Source organism: Cinclus cinclus, chromosome 10 (assembly GCF_963662255.1).
Source record: "Cinclus cinclus chromosome 10, bCinCin1.1, whole genome shotgun sequence".
In the NCBI taxonomy this organism is placed as follows: Eukaryota; Metazoa; Chordata; class Aves; order Passeriformes; family Cinclidae; genus Cinclus; species Cinclus cinclus.
Genome location: NC_085055.1, coordinates 12,081,974 through 12,099,122, shown reverse-complemented (window position 1 = coordinate 12,099,122; position 17,149 = coordinate 12,081,974). Strand labels below are relative to the sequence as shown.

Sequence of the window (17,149 nt, the reverse complement as noted above, 5' to 3'; positions counted from 1 at the left end):
GAGAGCACATATACTAGAATTGACTGCATACTATGAGCACTTTATTAGGTTTTATACTTGGACTGAATTGAAATGATTATTTAACTGTAATAATTATGAGGTCTTGAGGTAATGTAATACTTTGAAATAATATGCTGGCTATTCTTAAAAAAAGAACAGCTACAATGGGCTCCAAATAGATGCAATTATTCATTCTATGCCCTGTATTTTTAGCCACAGAAAAGCCTTTTGCAGCAGCAGATCCCAGACAACCTGTAACACTCTCCTGCAAGTTCATTCTGTAGCACAGAGAAGCAGTCTGCTGAATTGGTTCACTTTTGAAATAGGCTGAGAGCAGAGTTATGCATTTACACAACACTCACCTTAATAAACCAGTAAATAAAAGTGCTTGGATAGAATTCTAATAGAGGAGTGCAACTGCAGGGGTTTCATCGATTTCATCAGCACTGTATGACTTCGTACGTGGAAAAACTATTCAGCCTCCCAATTCAAGAATTGGATGTTACCCAACTTTAGGGAAGTTCTTGTCTCTGTGAAATACACAAGTTCTGTACCCACATTTGTAGGGTTTTGACTGACACTTAGATTGAACTATCAGTCATTTACACTTGTAAATTACAGTACATTCTGTTTTGAGCAAAGTTTATCAACATGCCAAGCACAGAAAACCATCTGGGTTTCAGGTAGGAATACTTACTGCAGAAGTAAATTTAGGGGTAGAAGAAAAGTGACCTGTTGCTCTATGTCTTGTGATACTGTGTTTTTCCAAAGATAAGTAAACCACAGATTAAAAGCATTCAGCTTGCTAACAAATTACTTCTGTAACTTCTAATTACTTCTGTAACTGGTTGAACTACCCAAGCTCTTTTATATAATGCTCCCATACCACAAAAGGGACTTTAACAAAAGAGCTACACTCTTATTACAAGGCACTCTAAGTTTTAATATATATATTGCTTATACTGGATTCTAGGAAGATGATGTTCTCTTTGCTAATGCAGACCTGAAGCTCTAATGCAGACCTGAAGTTACAAATACGCAATTCTGCAAGCACCTGTTAAACACTGATCAAAAATCAAATCAATGAAGAGTAACTGTAACTAAGCCTTTGTTTCCATCTTAGAACAGTAAAATTCACAGACCCAGAGGCCATGAATGGTTATTCTATTTCCCATTTACCCCATGTTTACCTAAAAGATAAGCTGGTTCATACATTAACTCATTATGCCTCTTGATCTGGTCATGAATATTCCCATAATCCTCCATCCATATCCCATAAAACTTCATTGACAGAATGAGGAAATTCTTTATTCAGATGTCTTGAGATCCTCATTCATGCTCAGTCTCTCCTTATCTCCATATGAAATGATATTGCTACCCGCTCGTTTTCTTTTCATTAATCCTGTGATTCCAAATCTAAAAGGCTCAAAACCAGACTAATTGAACTGCAATGAGGATTTAGAATACACTGTGAATGCAGAAAGATGCAGGCAAAGATTAAGTTTGCTTTTCCTACTATCATAAGCTGGTCAGAAGGGAACCCCTCAGAAATATTCAGTCGTACAAGGAAGGTCTGCTTTCTGATTGCTGCCCGAGATACCCAAGCTTAGGCAGCAATAAACAACACTAAAGTGAAATAGATGAAGCAAGTTATCAGGCAAATCTCCTCAGGTAAGGCCTCATAATCCCAAATAATATTAAACACAAATTACAAAAGCAAAATATGTTACTGGTTTATTTCAAACACACTACTGGAGGCAAGAAAAGATTTTCTTGTATTTTCCAGCTGTGTTAACTGGTTTACTAAGAGATGTGGCCTCTGTCCACAAAACCTGTCTTGTTTATGGTTCTGAAGATAAATATATTTTGAGACATTCAAATACATATTTACCGGTAAAAAAAGCAATTATTTTAGCACAGAATTTAATTTTAAAGATGTTCATGTCTATCTGTGCCAGAGCACATGAGTACTTTGGGAAAATCAAAAAGCTTTCCCTTCCCAATTACAAATGTGCACATATAATATCAGTTGCAACAACAAAACAAATTCTAAAATCTTTGTGGACACAAATCCGTCATTATTTTGTACTTTGATGAAACCTACAGTATGAAATGACCACAAAAAATGTGTTAATGTCTTATTAAAAATCCTCCTGTTCTACATTAAAGCGACTTCTTATCTCCAACTAATATTTACATGGCTTTGATATCTGAAAGCTCATGGTTGTTGCTCCTTTTGCTCTGGACTGTGTTTAGATGTGAGTTCTCCCTTTTTTTTTTTTTCCTTTCCATCTTCCTTCCTTTCTTAATCCCTTCCTCGCCTGTAAACATTCTCGCTGCTTGCTGTGCTACTTCTATGTTATGGTTAGTTAACCACAGAAGCAGAAATTTGGAATTTACTGCTGTGAATGCATCATCTTTCCTCTAGTAAAAAGGAAAGCCCTGTCAGTCAGAATTCATCACAATGCCCAGAAACATACCATTAAAACTAGAGATGTCAATCCAAAGTTTTCTATTGAAAGCTGATTTTTACCTTGGGGCTAAGACACAAACTACATACCCCTATGAACCGTCAGGTGGAGAAGAGGGGGAAGAATCATCTCTTTGGAGTTCAGCCTTTTGTGCCACATTCTTTGATTTTCTAAGGGCCATGTGAAAGCTTTACTTCTTGTTAAAATGGTATGAAACAGCACACTCCCAGGCTCTCCAAATAGTGCCTCAGAAAGATTTCCCAGCCACAGTTACCTGCAGCAACACGCTTACTCATGCTTCGTGCAAACACTGCCATAATTCCCTGATCACTGCAAGGTCATGTCCTGCTGAATTTTAGAAAATCTTTTGAAACTACCTATCACAGTTTTTGCCAGTTTCCCCTTGTTCACATACCATATTTTCCTCTGTAAGGCTGAGAGGAAAGCTCAAGTTTTAAGGGGGGAGGAAGGAAAAAAGGCAAAACCACCCAGGCTGCCCTTAAAGAGACAGAACCTCATTTGTCAGCTGTAAAGACAGATTTATAAGCAGAGGGCCCGCTCTGTTCCTTTAAGGCTGCAAAACAGATGGGAAGTGAATGGACAGTCAAAGGGTCAAGAAAACACATGGGAGGTGCTGCTTGTATGCTGTATGTATGTTCCCAGCAAAAGAAAGAGGTCAAGATTGTAACTGCATGGCTGGGTGCTGGAAAGGCCTTTTCTTTAAGCTGTTACAAAGACAAACGCTGTTCTTCATCCTGCTGTCAAACTGCTATAAATATTGTTTGTCAAGAGAATTTCAGCAGCTAAAAGTTTCTTTTCTTTTTTTTAAGGCTGAGCAGGAAGATGAATCATGCGAATGATTCTTAAACAATTAGCTCATTAGTGTAATAAAAGCACTGCAGAATCCTGAAAAGTTTAAATGGAATTTATAAAAGTTCATATAGTAAATCCACAAATCATTAAGAATACACAGCCTTCCCAATGCAAACTTGCAAAATGTAGCTGGCATGATCCTTAGTTACCAATAGTTAGACTGAATGAAGATACCAGCTGATGCTACATTGTAGTAGCTGTCCTTTAATGCTATGTTTCTTATATGTGTTGCAATCTATAATGACAGTTAAATTTGCAACCAGTTTGATCTCCTTTGGCATGCCAATAATAGGAGAAAAGATCAAGGAGCCTGTTTCCTACAAAGATACAGTTTTGTTTTCCCCTGTTGTAGGCAAACCCACCCCTTAAACAGGAACAATCACCTCCAAATTGTATATTTAGCCTGATGTAGAAACATAATAAAATTAAGAACAAAATCTTTGACAGAAAAAAACCCCAAGTCACAGCTGCCTTCACTGAAATTACTCTGTTGCAAGTATTACTATCATATTAATTATTAATCCCTTCACAGCAAAACCTGAGCAAAGCTGTCAGCTGCCTGCATGAAACAGTATTACCTTTATTTCACACTAAACATAACCAGGCAGCAGTAGAAGACAGCTTGTCTGAAAACACTTCAGTTATTTTTGCAAGCTACTGAGGACTGCAACAATATTTTAGCATTACTAACAATGATTAGCCCCAGAAATGGGAACTGTGTATGGTGCTGTTGAAATAGTAGATTACTAATCAATGTCTTGATTTATAGTTGCTCCAGATTCACTGGCGAAACAACAAGTTTTAACAACGGTTTTGACCACACATTTCCCCCTTTGTGGTGGAACAGAACAGAAGCTGGCTGTGCTTCTTGGGGCAATCCCTGGGGCTCCTCAGGCTGGCAAATTTGAAATCCTTCTGTCTCTGACAGAGCATTTCTGAACTGAACTAAGGGGCTGAAGCTAAACTAACAATTATGTAGACTACCGACTTTATACAATGGACATTTTCATGAGCTATTCATCCTGCTTGTCTACCGAAAGGAAAATAAGTATTACCAAACTGTGATGTGAGGTCACAAACTATTGCTACACTGTCATTGAGGTTAGCCTAATGTACCAGTGATCAATACCCTCTATTAAGTTGCAAGTTTATGAGAGTCACAAGGTCTGCAATATCAACGTAGGATTTGGGCATCTTTCAGTCCTTTGTCTCCATCTCAGATTTTTATATTAAAACTGCTCTAATAACCCAGTCTTTCAACAGAACTTAGCCGTGTTGCTTACTGGACAGCTGGAAAGAGCTTAGTAGCAGAATAACAAGGCAACCTTATAAAACAATCTCATACTTTGAGTCAGACATACGGAGGCAGGAAGATTGAACTTACAAGACTGCTAAACAAGAATGAATCAGCATGTGGCGATGCTCATTATTTTGTGTGCAAATAGTGAAAAACATAGAAGCAAATCAGAAATACTACCCAATGTTTCATCCAATGATGTAACAGAAGATTAACTTTTTCTTATGCAGAAAGGACATACACAGCGATGAAGATAAACTACTTATATAAAGGCTACTGTAACCTTAAGACTATAAAGCTATAAAAAGATTTCAACATAAAAAAAAACCTGATACATGTTGTTTCTCCACCCAAAAGAAAGCAGACTCAGTAATTAGCTAGATAATGAAGTAATACCCCATCAGGACTATTTAAGTTAAAGTCTCTCTAGAATATGGCAGAAAATGAAAGAGTGATTAGATGAATTTTTATATAATAACAACATTGTTTAACAGTCAGAAACTTAAGTCACCATATCCAAATGGTTCTATTATTTTTTCTTTGCTGTCATTCCTATGGGCAAAGTGGAGTCCACTGCAACTGACAATGTGCAACATACACGACACTGACCTCTCCAACTTTTGGAAATGGGAAAGTTACATTCCACAGCTCCATACTACTTTAGAACAAAAGCATATAGTGGTACATTTACAAGCCTGTAATTTATACCAATAGTAAACCTCTCTGTGATAAGTAAATCTCTCCACGATAAGTACTTAAATTTTGATTAATAAGTACCCTCACAAGGAACTAGTACTAAAGAGAAAACAGCATCCAGTCAGATGTTTTGATCCCTGCATCATTCAGAAAATTTTAGGAAAAAAATAAATTCAGCAGACTACACCACAATGACCCTCAAGTACAAGAGACATGGGTCTAGAGTAAGATTAATAGGCATTAAACATGTCATTATTCATGTAGCAGTTTATCACTATTTTTCAATGTCAACTCTAAGTGATAGGCTTCTTTTAGTCAGTGACAAATGTGGTGAACTTTGTAAGGATCCGTTTTAGGACCTGGACATCAGTGCCTAACTCTTCATCAATAACTAAGAAATCACAGCAGACAGGCCTTGGTCATCTGGGATTCTTAAGTTAAGTAAACCATCATTCCATCACAGGATGTCTGCAAGTGATGTATGTTCTCCCTTGAGGATTACTTCCCTCTGTGAGAAGATGCAGCTTTCTAAAGCACTTTCTGCCATGACACAAAGCAGGAACTACCTTATCTGTACTTTGACACACAGACCATCCTACACATTCTTCTGGTTTTAATTCATTAGTTTCATGTTGCTGCCCCAAAACTCAAGAGAAAAAAAAAGAACTTGAACATTTAACCAGTGTATTTCACATCAAAGCACACTTAACCAGTGTCTTTCACATCAAAGCACACTTGGGTTGATTTCTTAAATTATCTACATGGAATTAAAAACATGATAGTCATGCAAAAATAATTAATTTGCATACTAACAGGAAGTTTGCAAGCCTATTGTGAGATATTGCTTTGGTTCAAAATTAGGGGAAATTGAAGACATGGCTGTACAGAGTGATTCCAAGCTCACTGTCCCCAGGTTCCTGCATCATGGACCACCAGGACCTCTACAGAGCTCAAAGGGAGCACAGGATTCATGCTGCCACCAGCACAAGCTTGAACTCATTAAGAAACAGACAGCCCACACTTTGTGACTGATTGAGATTTGGGCAGAAATGAATGTGCTCTAAATGACAAGCAGCCTCTGCTAAGATGCAGGCCATACTAACATCCTCAGGGAAGCTGCTGGCGGGGGACTCTGAAGACAGCAGATACTCTGCACATGCTTAGCAGAAGCTGGAGATCTGTTTGGTGATTCCCAGAGGGAAATGGCCGCTCTGCATCTGTCTGGGTAGAAGGCCACACCATCTCCCTGGTGTAATACCCTGCCCGCCCAGGATGAGATGAGTAAGTGCTCCTCACTGCTATGACCAAGTGAAAGAAGAATGAGATTGAAAGCAAGACTGCTGACCCCTCTGGAATTGCCTTACAACCACAAAGTAACCATATTTTTACTTAAGTAGCTTCTAAAACTCCAATATTTAGGCACTGTGGAAGAAATAAGAGCACAAAATAAACCAAATTCTTCAGATTCTAATAAAATTACTCCTCTGTTTGCATTTCCTAAGATGCTTTCCTCCTTCCTGTATCTGTCTTTGGGCAGCAGAGGTGACATTTGGGCACTACCTTCAAATATCTTGAAAATTATACCTTTTTTCTGTATCTTGTAAACACTGAAAACCACACTGGTTCTGATTTAAGGATTACTAACCTTTTGAGCTAACTACCAGCCTTCTGAGCTCTTTTGTCAGCCTCTAGTTTCTAAGGGAAAATTACCTATGATCTGCTTATTTGAGAGATCTTTCCCCCTACAGCTGAGCTTTGCCCCTATGATACACTGTGACCTTTTTAAAAAAAAGTTAAAGCTCATAATAGAAGAGCAAATGGAAGCAAAGGCTTTAGAAAGCCCACTCAAAGCCTGATTTTAAGGAGCACATGTAATCAACAATGTCATGAAGGATAGAGGTCAAATCAAAACACAATTGGCAGTCATCTGAAGGAACTGAAATTTAATTAGGCTACAGTAATGACCACAGGATAGGATTACTTTCACACAACATTTCTGTTCTTCAGCTAACAGCAATGAAAGAAAAAATGTAACCATGAAGCAAGTAATTATATGCAAAGTACTGTTCACAGACTTTATTCCCAATTTTGCATAAATGCATAACAAAAAAGGGACTCACCTGGATTAAAACCAGTTTGTTACACAGAATAGACACAACAGAAGCCACTCAGCTTACCCAAATCATAGGAACTTCAGGTCCTGAGTCAGCAACTTGCATATGGAAGTGCAAACCTTAGCTTTCTAACTCCATTAAAATGGCAAGTTTATTATATGCCAGTATGATATTAAATCATTCATGCTCCAAGCTGGCAAATAGCTTACATTCAACTAGAGAAAAAGTAAATAAAAAATTTAATGCTGTGACTTCAAAGCAATGACTTTAGATATAAAACTTGAAAGTATTTTAATGTAACTCTGGTTTGTTCAGTTTTTATATGTTTTAGTCTTTACAAGAAAATAATTAAGTTCTGCAAACTATTACATTTCATAGCTTACAAACATATGACAGAATTGAAACAAATGGCCCTAAGCTGTATTTTCTTCATGTGAGGGCTTACTCCTCAAATGTTTCAAAAAGCTTTTGCACAGAACGAAGTCTCAGCTAGCCCACGACACCTGTACAGGTGTCAGCATTACTGACAAATGAACTTGGAGGCTGATCCATTCACATTCATACCTAGCAATTTCAGGATCAAGTTTCCACAGGCATTCCCACCTCCTGCCAATTACTCTCCCATGCACATGGTTTTACTTATAATTTGGTGAAAAACTGGGCTTTCTTTTCCAACTTGTGAGGACACAGGATATTGGATGAATAGTATGCTGACCTAGGAAAGATGCTTTGTATGCTATGTTTTATTTATCCTGTTGCTTTGCAATATTCATAGTTTTGCTGTCCAAAGGGACTAAAACGAGAAGAAATAAATGAAGATAGGAGCATATGTATTTCCTTTGAGTTTGTGAGATTTCAACTCTAGTGAAGTGAAGTGAATGGCAAAGCTCCTGCTGCCTGCCTGAAGCTGGGATTCACCTGAAGCATTCCACATGTGCACCATCTAGCATGCTTTAGGTGCTACTGCAATAGGGAGAGATGGCACTTAGTTTTAGGATAAGACACCAGAAGATCCACTTCCTTTCTGAAACGATTAAAGGATTCAGTTCCTAACAGTTTTCCTTATTAAACCTTACTAAACTCGTACTTTCCATGCAGCCGCTAACCAGAAATGTGGAACGGAGGAGAAAAAAAAAATAAAGAAAAAGACCGTTCTTTACAATCTTCATGCATTACATGTCAAATAACAAAGCAGAAAACCCCGAGGGGGAGTGGTAAACAAGAGGGACAGGGACAGGCAAGTGCACCTTCCCGCCGGAGGTGGGAGAGGAACCCCGGCAGGAGCCCCGCGCTCCCTCCGCGACCGCTCAGCGCCACCGCGCGCCCGGCACCGGCACCGGCCGGAGCTCCCCGACTGCTCCGGGCCCCGGGGGAACAGAGCACGGCCAGCACAGAGCGATCCTGCAACGGGGAACTTCAACGCTTTCAACAACTAATTCAATGAATGTAACATTTAAAACCTTCAGTAGCTTCAGAGGCAGCCTGCACGAACGTTCAGTATCGTTCACTTTGAAAAGTTAAACACAAATATAGGAGAAAACGGTACAGACTTGCAGATACTGCAAAGGATCGCTAATAAAATTAATGGATATATATTGACTCATCCATTTTCAAAGGTACTATACAAATAAACGGTAATCAATATTAAAAAAAAAAAGAGCAAGTGGAAGAGATTTGGGTAGAGCTGCACATACTTGTGTGTAACAGCTGCAGGAATTTGAAGGGACTGACTTGCCACCATTAGATTTTCCCTCCAGCCCAAAGCAGTGCCTTAAAGCCTAAAATACAAACAGGTCAGTGTTGCCAAGAGGCTTTTCTGTGAAATTCTCCTTTTAAAATACTAATGTTTACCATTGTACTTTGTGGTCCTTCTATCCCATTTCACTTCTTATGGAACATATTTAAGATACTAATGCAGCTAAGCAAATACTTAGCTGTACGGAATATAAATTTCAAATCTAAATATTTTGTCCTTCAGCAGCAAGCACAATCAAGATGCAGGTGCCAACTGGAAAGTAAATGTAATTCCTCCTATTTCTGGTGAAACTATCCAAGTCAGGGCTGTGTTCCTCAAATGGCAAACAACTTTGGTGAAGAACTTCAATAAAAATAATGCCCAAGATTTGTGAAGGAGGTGTTGAATAAACCTAAAGCACCCAATTAGACATGTAAGAGCCAGACAGCAAATAATTTGTTTCTGAATCCTCATAATAAAAAAACAGTAAACGTATCTCAACTGTACCTACAGTTTTAAAACATGACAAGAAAAGGAAAATATCATGGCTGTCACTTTTCACACAAGAACTTGGGAGCTGTAGCAGACCACTGTAGCATCAGCTCACTGCTCAGTAGCAGGCAAAAGAGGAAAGAGACTACAAGGAATTACTATAAAAAGACCAGAATAAAACCCAAAAAGCATCATAACACAAGTGTATAAAACCATAATATAGATACATTTCAAATATTTTGTGCAAGGTCTGCTCTTTCACCTCAAAAAGGGTTTAGTGGAACTAAGAAAGAAGAAAAGAGTGGCAGGGCTGACTGAAAACAGGAAACAACGTCCATGCCAAGAGCAACTATACCATGAGAATTTTTCAAGTCAGAAAAAAGAACATCAAGTGCAGGTAGCACACACGTCTGTGAAGTCATGAATGGCAAAAAAAATGAATAGAAAAAGATTACTGAAGGTTTTTCACAGTGCAAGAACTAAGGAGAACCAAATGAAACTGGCAGGTGGCTCAGAAACAAACAAAAGGAAGTACTTTTTCTCACAATGTGCAGTGGAACCCTGGAACTAATTGCCACAGGATGTTGCAGATGCCAAAGTTTACATGAGTTCAAAAAGCAGTTAAGAGAAATTCACAGGAGGAAAAAAAATCCATGAATGCCTATTAATCACAAAGATATTACCTCAGGATTGGGAAATCTTGGAAGCACAGATTGTGGGCTGCTGTGAGCACATAACAGGCAAGTACTACTGTATGCTTATGCTGTTCCCACGCCTGCTCACTGCCAGGGTCAGGACACTGGGATACATCAACCACAGGTGTATCTTCCAGTACAAGCATTCTTATGGAGCGATTGCATTTTAGGACATTTCTGAAGTCAGTTTTCCCAATTCAGCTACTCATATTCTCCTCTGCCCCTTTTTGCACCATATGATCCTTTCTTCCAAAAGGACTCTAATCCTAGGGCTTCCTTATTTCCACAAACTTAGTAACCATTCACTGGTACAAGTATCATAACAATACTCATGCTGAAGAGTACATTTATAGCATATTTTTAAAGAAAAAGCAACTTTACTCAGTAAATTAAAAATTAATAATTTGTTTCAAAGATCTATTTACACACTGCAAAATACCTCAAATAAAACTTGAGATATGAACAGTGAGAAGCAGCAAGATTCAGGGCATAAATGTCATATAAGTAATATTCTTATATAGGACTGAAGTACCATTTAAGGCTGTAGAACACAGACAACAAGTGCACAAGTAAGTTTTGAGTCCTAGGTGAGCTCTCATCATGAAACTCGGTCACCCATGTTAGTAATAGCCATTAATCAGTATCCTGAATAAACAATAAAACACTGACAGTGCTTCAGCACTAAAAGACTGATGTAACAGCAGTGAGTCAGTGTTCCCATATAATCAGCATCAAGAGGAGGAATCCCAGCCTCAGGTATATAAATAATTTACATTTGCAACTAGACTTTCTAATCAGGAAGTGAATCCCAGATCCATATTTACAAATTTAGACTGGAAATTAGAAGTCTATTTGTAACCACCAGAAGAATGACATCCTGGAAACATGTTTTCAGTGTCAATAGTGAGCCCCAACAAGTAACTGATTTGAAGACACAGCTCAAGATATTTAAATCAGCTGGGTTATATAAACACAGCTGCATGGAATGAAGAGACTGGACTTTGTGATTCAGGAGATCACTTCCCTTCCTAATTAAAATACCAATACTTATGAAGGGGTGTCACAGGAGTCAGGATTTTTTCCCTTAGGAGAGTCCTGAACTTTACTAAGTGCTACAAGAAGGAAATTATAGCCATCTGAGAGTTCAGTGCTCTATGCTATCAAAATCTGTCTCAGGGGGATACAAAAATAACTTCTGCACCATAGAAAAGCATTCTATTCACCAAGGAAAAGGCAAAGAAACCCCCTATTCCTGACATATTCCCATAAAAATAATTTAGCAATAAAAGCAATCAGAAAGAACACAGCTGATAAGAGTACAGAGCTCAGCAGTAGTAGTTTTAAAATCTTCCCACAGGTACAATAAAACAGAACATGTCACCACACATGGTTTAGTACTGAATAACAATTATTTTTTTAGAATAATGCATGTGGGATCTGTGACCTCCTGAATTTAAAGAAATACCATGCTGTGACATGTTTTTGCTACACAGTAATTTATGAAATGCAAACTACACACTTGAAGCATTTATACCAGTGCACTGACACCTCAGGTTATGAACATACACAGCTGCTCCTACAGGTCTAGTCTTAGTTCACAAAATAATGACCTCAGCTGCCACTGCTTTGAAATGGGAGCCTATAACTCGGGCTAGGGAAAAGCAAAGTTGACAATGCAAAAATTCTAAGTCAATTTCAGTGCAAAATAAAGACACATTAATTTAAACATCACGGGCATGGTACGGCTTTTAAATTTTGTTTTAAAACACAGAATACTTGAGGATAAATCAAAATCACCAAGCTTCACTCTATACCAGTGTTTGCGTAGGAAAAAAGCCCAAAAAAATCAACATCCAGCATCAAAGCAATAAAGCAAGCAGCACTGCTTGAAAAGGAGAACTTCCTCAGTAAAAGTCTACATCCTACTATGCAGCCACCACTTGTTTTACCTCAACAGATATACAGAGGAGGAGAACCTCTTATGCTGTAAAACACATTCTAACTACTCTAAAAGACTGTTTATATCAAGGTTGATACAGGATTTCAAAAGCAACATAGGATGTTTGGAGAAAATAATGTACCTATCATGAAAATTATAGTCATAGCACCTGCTTCAGAGATCAGTCAAGAAAAGAAAGGCAATTTGCCCTAGATCACCAAAACTTCTACTCACAATTCCAAAATATTACATTTTCTAAAAGACAACAAATAGAATTCACTAGGATTTCAACAACAATACATCCAAACAAGACAGTATTTGCAGTGTAGCCAAACCAGCACTACTAAAAGCAAATCCTTAGAATTTGAGTTTATTGTAAGCAAAACAGTTACTTTACATTACATTTTGGACATAAAAAAATAAAAATATGATTCATACTTTAGTAACTAACAGCTATTGCAGGCTTCTCTGTCTCACTGAACCCTGGGTATAAGAACTTTCCTAATTACTTTGCTAATTAAAAGAAGAAACACTGATCTCAATATTCATTTCTTCTGAATTGAATACCCTAAGTCATATTTTAAGACAAAAATTAGATTCTACATCAGACACAAAACAGAGGTCTAAGAATAGTCACTGTGATGTGAACATACAGGTATTCATGTAACTAGAGGAACTTCATTTATCACTAGCTTTTTTTTTCTTTTCCCTTTTGTATAGCACTGTTTTTTTCTCCTCCCACACCAGGTGCACAGCTGGGGTTTAAGTGGAAGTCTCTCAGAACAGCAGAATGCTGCCCAAAAAGACAATGGTATGTGTGCAAGACAAGGTTCAACAGCCAAAAGTCAGTCTAAACCCTACAGGCTGTGCAGACAGACAATAGGAAACCATCTCAACCTGGACTGGCGCCTCAAAAACTTTCACTGTTTAAAATCTTACTATATTAATCATAAAACCTTAATGGTTTTTGAGCACTTTTTGAGTTACCCAAAGCATTAAACTACTGTAATCCCTCTGGAAGGGGAATCTCCCTTTAAATATGACTCTATTTTAACTACATTTTTTTAGTATACTTATATAAGTGAAGTTACATGAGTGTAAATTATATTATCACATTATACTACCCATGTCCACCTTAGAATCTGTAAGATGTGACCATATTTAAGAAAAAATCTGCATGACATTAAATAAATGCCAGCACATGAACAACCCACATCACACTGAATATTCTCAAGGAGCGCGCTCGGAATCTGCTTCATTTCAAGCTCATTCTAAAACACTGCAGAGTGAGTACTTACTGAGATCCTCTGCAAGCTGGACTCTCTTGCCAGTTAGGAGCATCACCTTTTTCTCATTGTCTTCAGCAAAATCTTCAAGCACTTCCTTTACATTCTTCTCCAAGCGCCTTACTGTTAAAAAACAAAGCAAGCAAAAAAAAAAAAAAAAAAAAAGGGATTGGCAACACTTTTGCAACTCAAATGACTAAGGACAAATTTTGGGAAGGTCTGCTGGACACACAATAAATGTACCATACTTGTTAATCTGACAGGAGAAAAGGCAAGCTTCTGAACACAGAAGCCCCTTCTTTGGACCACTAAGAATGGAAATTCTTTGAGAAAGATTTTTAAATTTCAAAGGGTATTTGACCTCTAAGCAAAATTATTATTGGATGACTTTTTTAGGAGGAGATGATTTTTTGTTTCAAACCCTTCCACTGACTGAGCCTTACCTTCAGTGTTAGTGAGCTGCTGCCTCAGTGTATTTGCTGTAATTGCCAGCATTCTCTGTATTCGCCAGAAGAGGACGATGTCGTTACATTCGAGCTGGAACGACAGAACTCGTGGTGTCAGACCCCTGATGTCCAGTGAACATCTTACACACACGAGAATCTCTTGACATTTTTGGCAGCAACTGTAATCTCATGCATATATATCCAGACCTTGCACAAAAATCCCACAGAATTACTGGTGTAGGTAACAAGGAAACACATCAAAAATACTTCACAAGAACCACATCAGCTTTATTTAATACACTGCATCACCTTCACGTCTGCTATTTTCAGCAGAAAGAGCTGTATCATGGGAAACCATGGAAAAACAATTTGCATACACTATATACAGGCTAGGGAGTGTAACCTAATGCTCACTAGAACACCACTGTTCCTAATAAATATACTAAGAAACAACAGCTGAGCTCTGGGGTATGCCTCCCTGCATGACCAATGCTTCTGAAGACAGGGCTGGGCCAAAGGCTGTATTTGTTAACAATAGAAGAGACAGTTTCTGCACCTGCAAGGATAGCAGGAGGAAACATTAAGTTCACATTAGGATACCTAAAAAAGATAGGAACATGATTAGAAGTTTAAGTGTCATGAAGAGGCAGGTCTCCATACTGTAATCTCATTCTCTCTTATCTCTTACAGGCAAAGGTATTTGTAAAGTAACAAAGATTTCTAGCTTCATGGCTAATTAAGAGAAACCAAAGTGAGGAGCTCTACCTTACCAGCAATTTCTCTTTGATTTATAATATAATGGTAAGAAAATAGTGTATTCTTTGTGTGACTTTATGCATACTGTCATGTATTGCACAAGCCTGAGTTCACAAAACTGGATTATAAAGACCTGTTTGGAAACTTCATAGCTGTTCAATTCTTTTTCCCCATTGATCACACATGGTTCTAAGCATTAACTCTAAGCATTTCATATTAATTTAATATTTACATTAATTATAAATATTATGACCATACAGTTTCCCTATAAATCCATAGGGATGTTTTCTGATTTTTTTTGTAAAAGAGAAGTAACTATCAGTGGGAATGCAGGAGAAAGGGCTATCAACAACGTATCAACAGCTGTACACTAGTGGTTTTAACTGTTCATTTTCAATACACATCGATTAGAAACAGATGTTTAGGTCATGGCTGATACCTAGTGGTCATTTTACATAATTATCACCAGGATGGCATTTTATCCATTACAAGCCTCATGTAAAACATATCTGAGATCACCAGCTATCTGGTCTGGCTACTTTGAAGTATTTTTAGATTTTTTTTTCAACAGGAATAGAAATATAAAGGCAAAACACCAGTGTCGATGACAAACATCTGTTCTTCAATTTACCTCTGAGTCCACAAAATGCCTCTGATAATAATAGAAGCCTCTTCGGCATAGATTGCAGTGGTTCAAAGCAGACTTCAGGAAGTATCTTCTATAAATCTGGTGCCATGTGTCTTTAATCTAGGAAAAGAATATTTAAATTTGACTAAATAAATAAATACATACACTCACTATCGTGCTTAGATTAATGACTGCATTTAATTTTAAAATGTAACTCCAAATTCCACTGTTGCTATCATGTAACATACATCTAACTATTTCTCAGCATTTTGTCTGCAACTGGGACATGATTAATGTGTTAGTTACACTTGGCAAACACTACAGATGACTTGTGAATTTAAAAACCATCTCTTCCATGAACATAACTGAATTCTTAAAAATGCTGTCTGCAGCCAAAACACGTTTAAATTACATACTACAAAACATTTTTTAACAATGAGAACACATTTGAGTTGTACCCATTAATTTACCAATTAAACAAATTAAAGCTTAGACAAATATTTAATGGGTCTTACGTAAACAAACATTCATAACTTTTCTTGATTAGGCTTATTATGTTTCAGTTTTTCAAAATTAAATATGTGTATCAAGATATCTCTCTGGAAAACCCATAAAACATAATTAAGAAAATCAGCTGCTTAGCTAGAAAAAAACCTCAATTTGCATTCAGCCTCCTCATGCAGAGGATGTGGATCACTACTGTGACCTTTACAAAAATAAGTGCTGCAGAGGAAAGGAGTAGCACATAGTACAAAAACTTCTCTTCCTAGAGAAAGTGCATGTATTAAAGGTGCAAAGGTAGCCAAAGTTACTGCAGAAAATAAATCACTGATATAGTAAATCTACATATATTACTTATTAATGTCTGGATTCTCATTTATTTAAAATCTAACATTTAATTAGATAATAGGTCTAATTACCCTTAAGGGCCTTTCACTTCAATGAGATATGTCACTTTCCAGAACATTTCAAATGTACAATATAATCCCTTGGGACACTATTAAAAAAAAAAAAGCCTGCCTTTTCCTAAGTATTTAAAAAAAGTCTTCTCTCTATTCATTTTACCAATGAACCACAAACTTCACATAAAACTACATTGAAAGCTTTAGGATACACAGTATGTTTTTACTGTAACTTGCTCACAAAGGCCTCCATTACATCTGAACAATAATTTCTAACAAGCTTTGTTACAATGTAGGCAAGAAAATCTGCTCAGCAGATTCTGATTGCAGTCTAAAGGGACAGATTCCAAAAGGCTGTACAGCCTCTGTCTGCCACCCAACAGAAGTGTGCGAATTGCGTGCAAGCAGTGATTTGTTTGGAAACATCTGCATTCTAAACTCAGTATTCAGATCAAGTCTTTTCTTTGCCATCTAAAAAACATTCAAGTGTTCACAGAGGGCTTCCATGTGTCTTGTTACAATTTTGCATCTCACCAGACATGGATCCACTGCTACTCCTCTTGCTTCTAGATTCTTTCTGACAGTTGTCACTTCATCATTTGCCAGATAAGCTGGATGATCTTCATTGCACTTGATCAATTTCTCAAGTTCATTTTTTGTTTCGTTACGAATATTCTAGGATAGGAATGATTAGTTGGAATTTATTATTAGAGACTCAGAGATCATCAGCACCTCCTCAACAAACACTCTATCTGCTTAATGAGCCAGGGCAGAAAAAACCTCTGACACTATAAACTATTACTTCAAAAGGAGTTCATG

At 37.5% G+C, this 17,149-nt stretch overlaps 1 protein-coding gene across 4 annotated transcripts in view; it reads right to left on the bottom strand.

The window, feature by feature from the left end:
- Positions 1-17,149, bottom strand: part of OPA1 (OPA1 mitochondrial dynamin like GTPase) — a 50,805-nt gene that overhangs the window by 5,707 nt on the left and 27,949 nt on the right. For all 4 annotated transcript variants that reach the window (XM_062499579.1, XM_062499581.1, XM_062499580.1 and 1 more), the window contains 4 exons: positions 16,865-17,005; positions 15,432-15,548; positions 14,042-14,135; positions 13,611-13,721 (listed from right to left, as the gene is read on the bottom strand). In XM_062499579.1, coding sequence (XP_062355563.1) covers positions 13,611-13,721; positions 14,042-14,135; positions 15,432-15,548; positions 16,865-17,005 — 463 coding nt within the window. The remainder of the gene's footprint in view (positions 1-13,610; positions 13,722-14,041; positions 14,136-15,431; positions 15,549-16,864; positions 17,006-17,149) is intronic.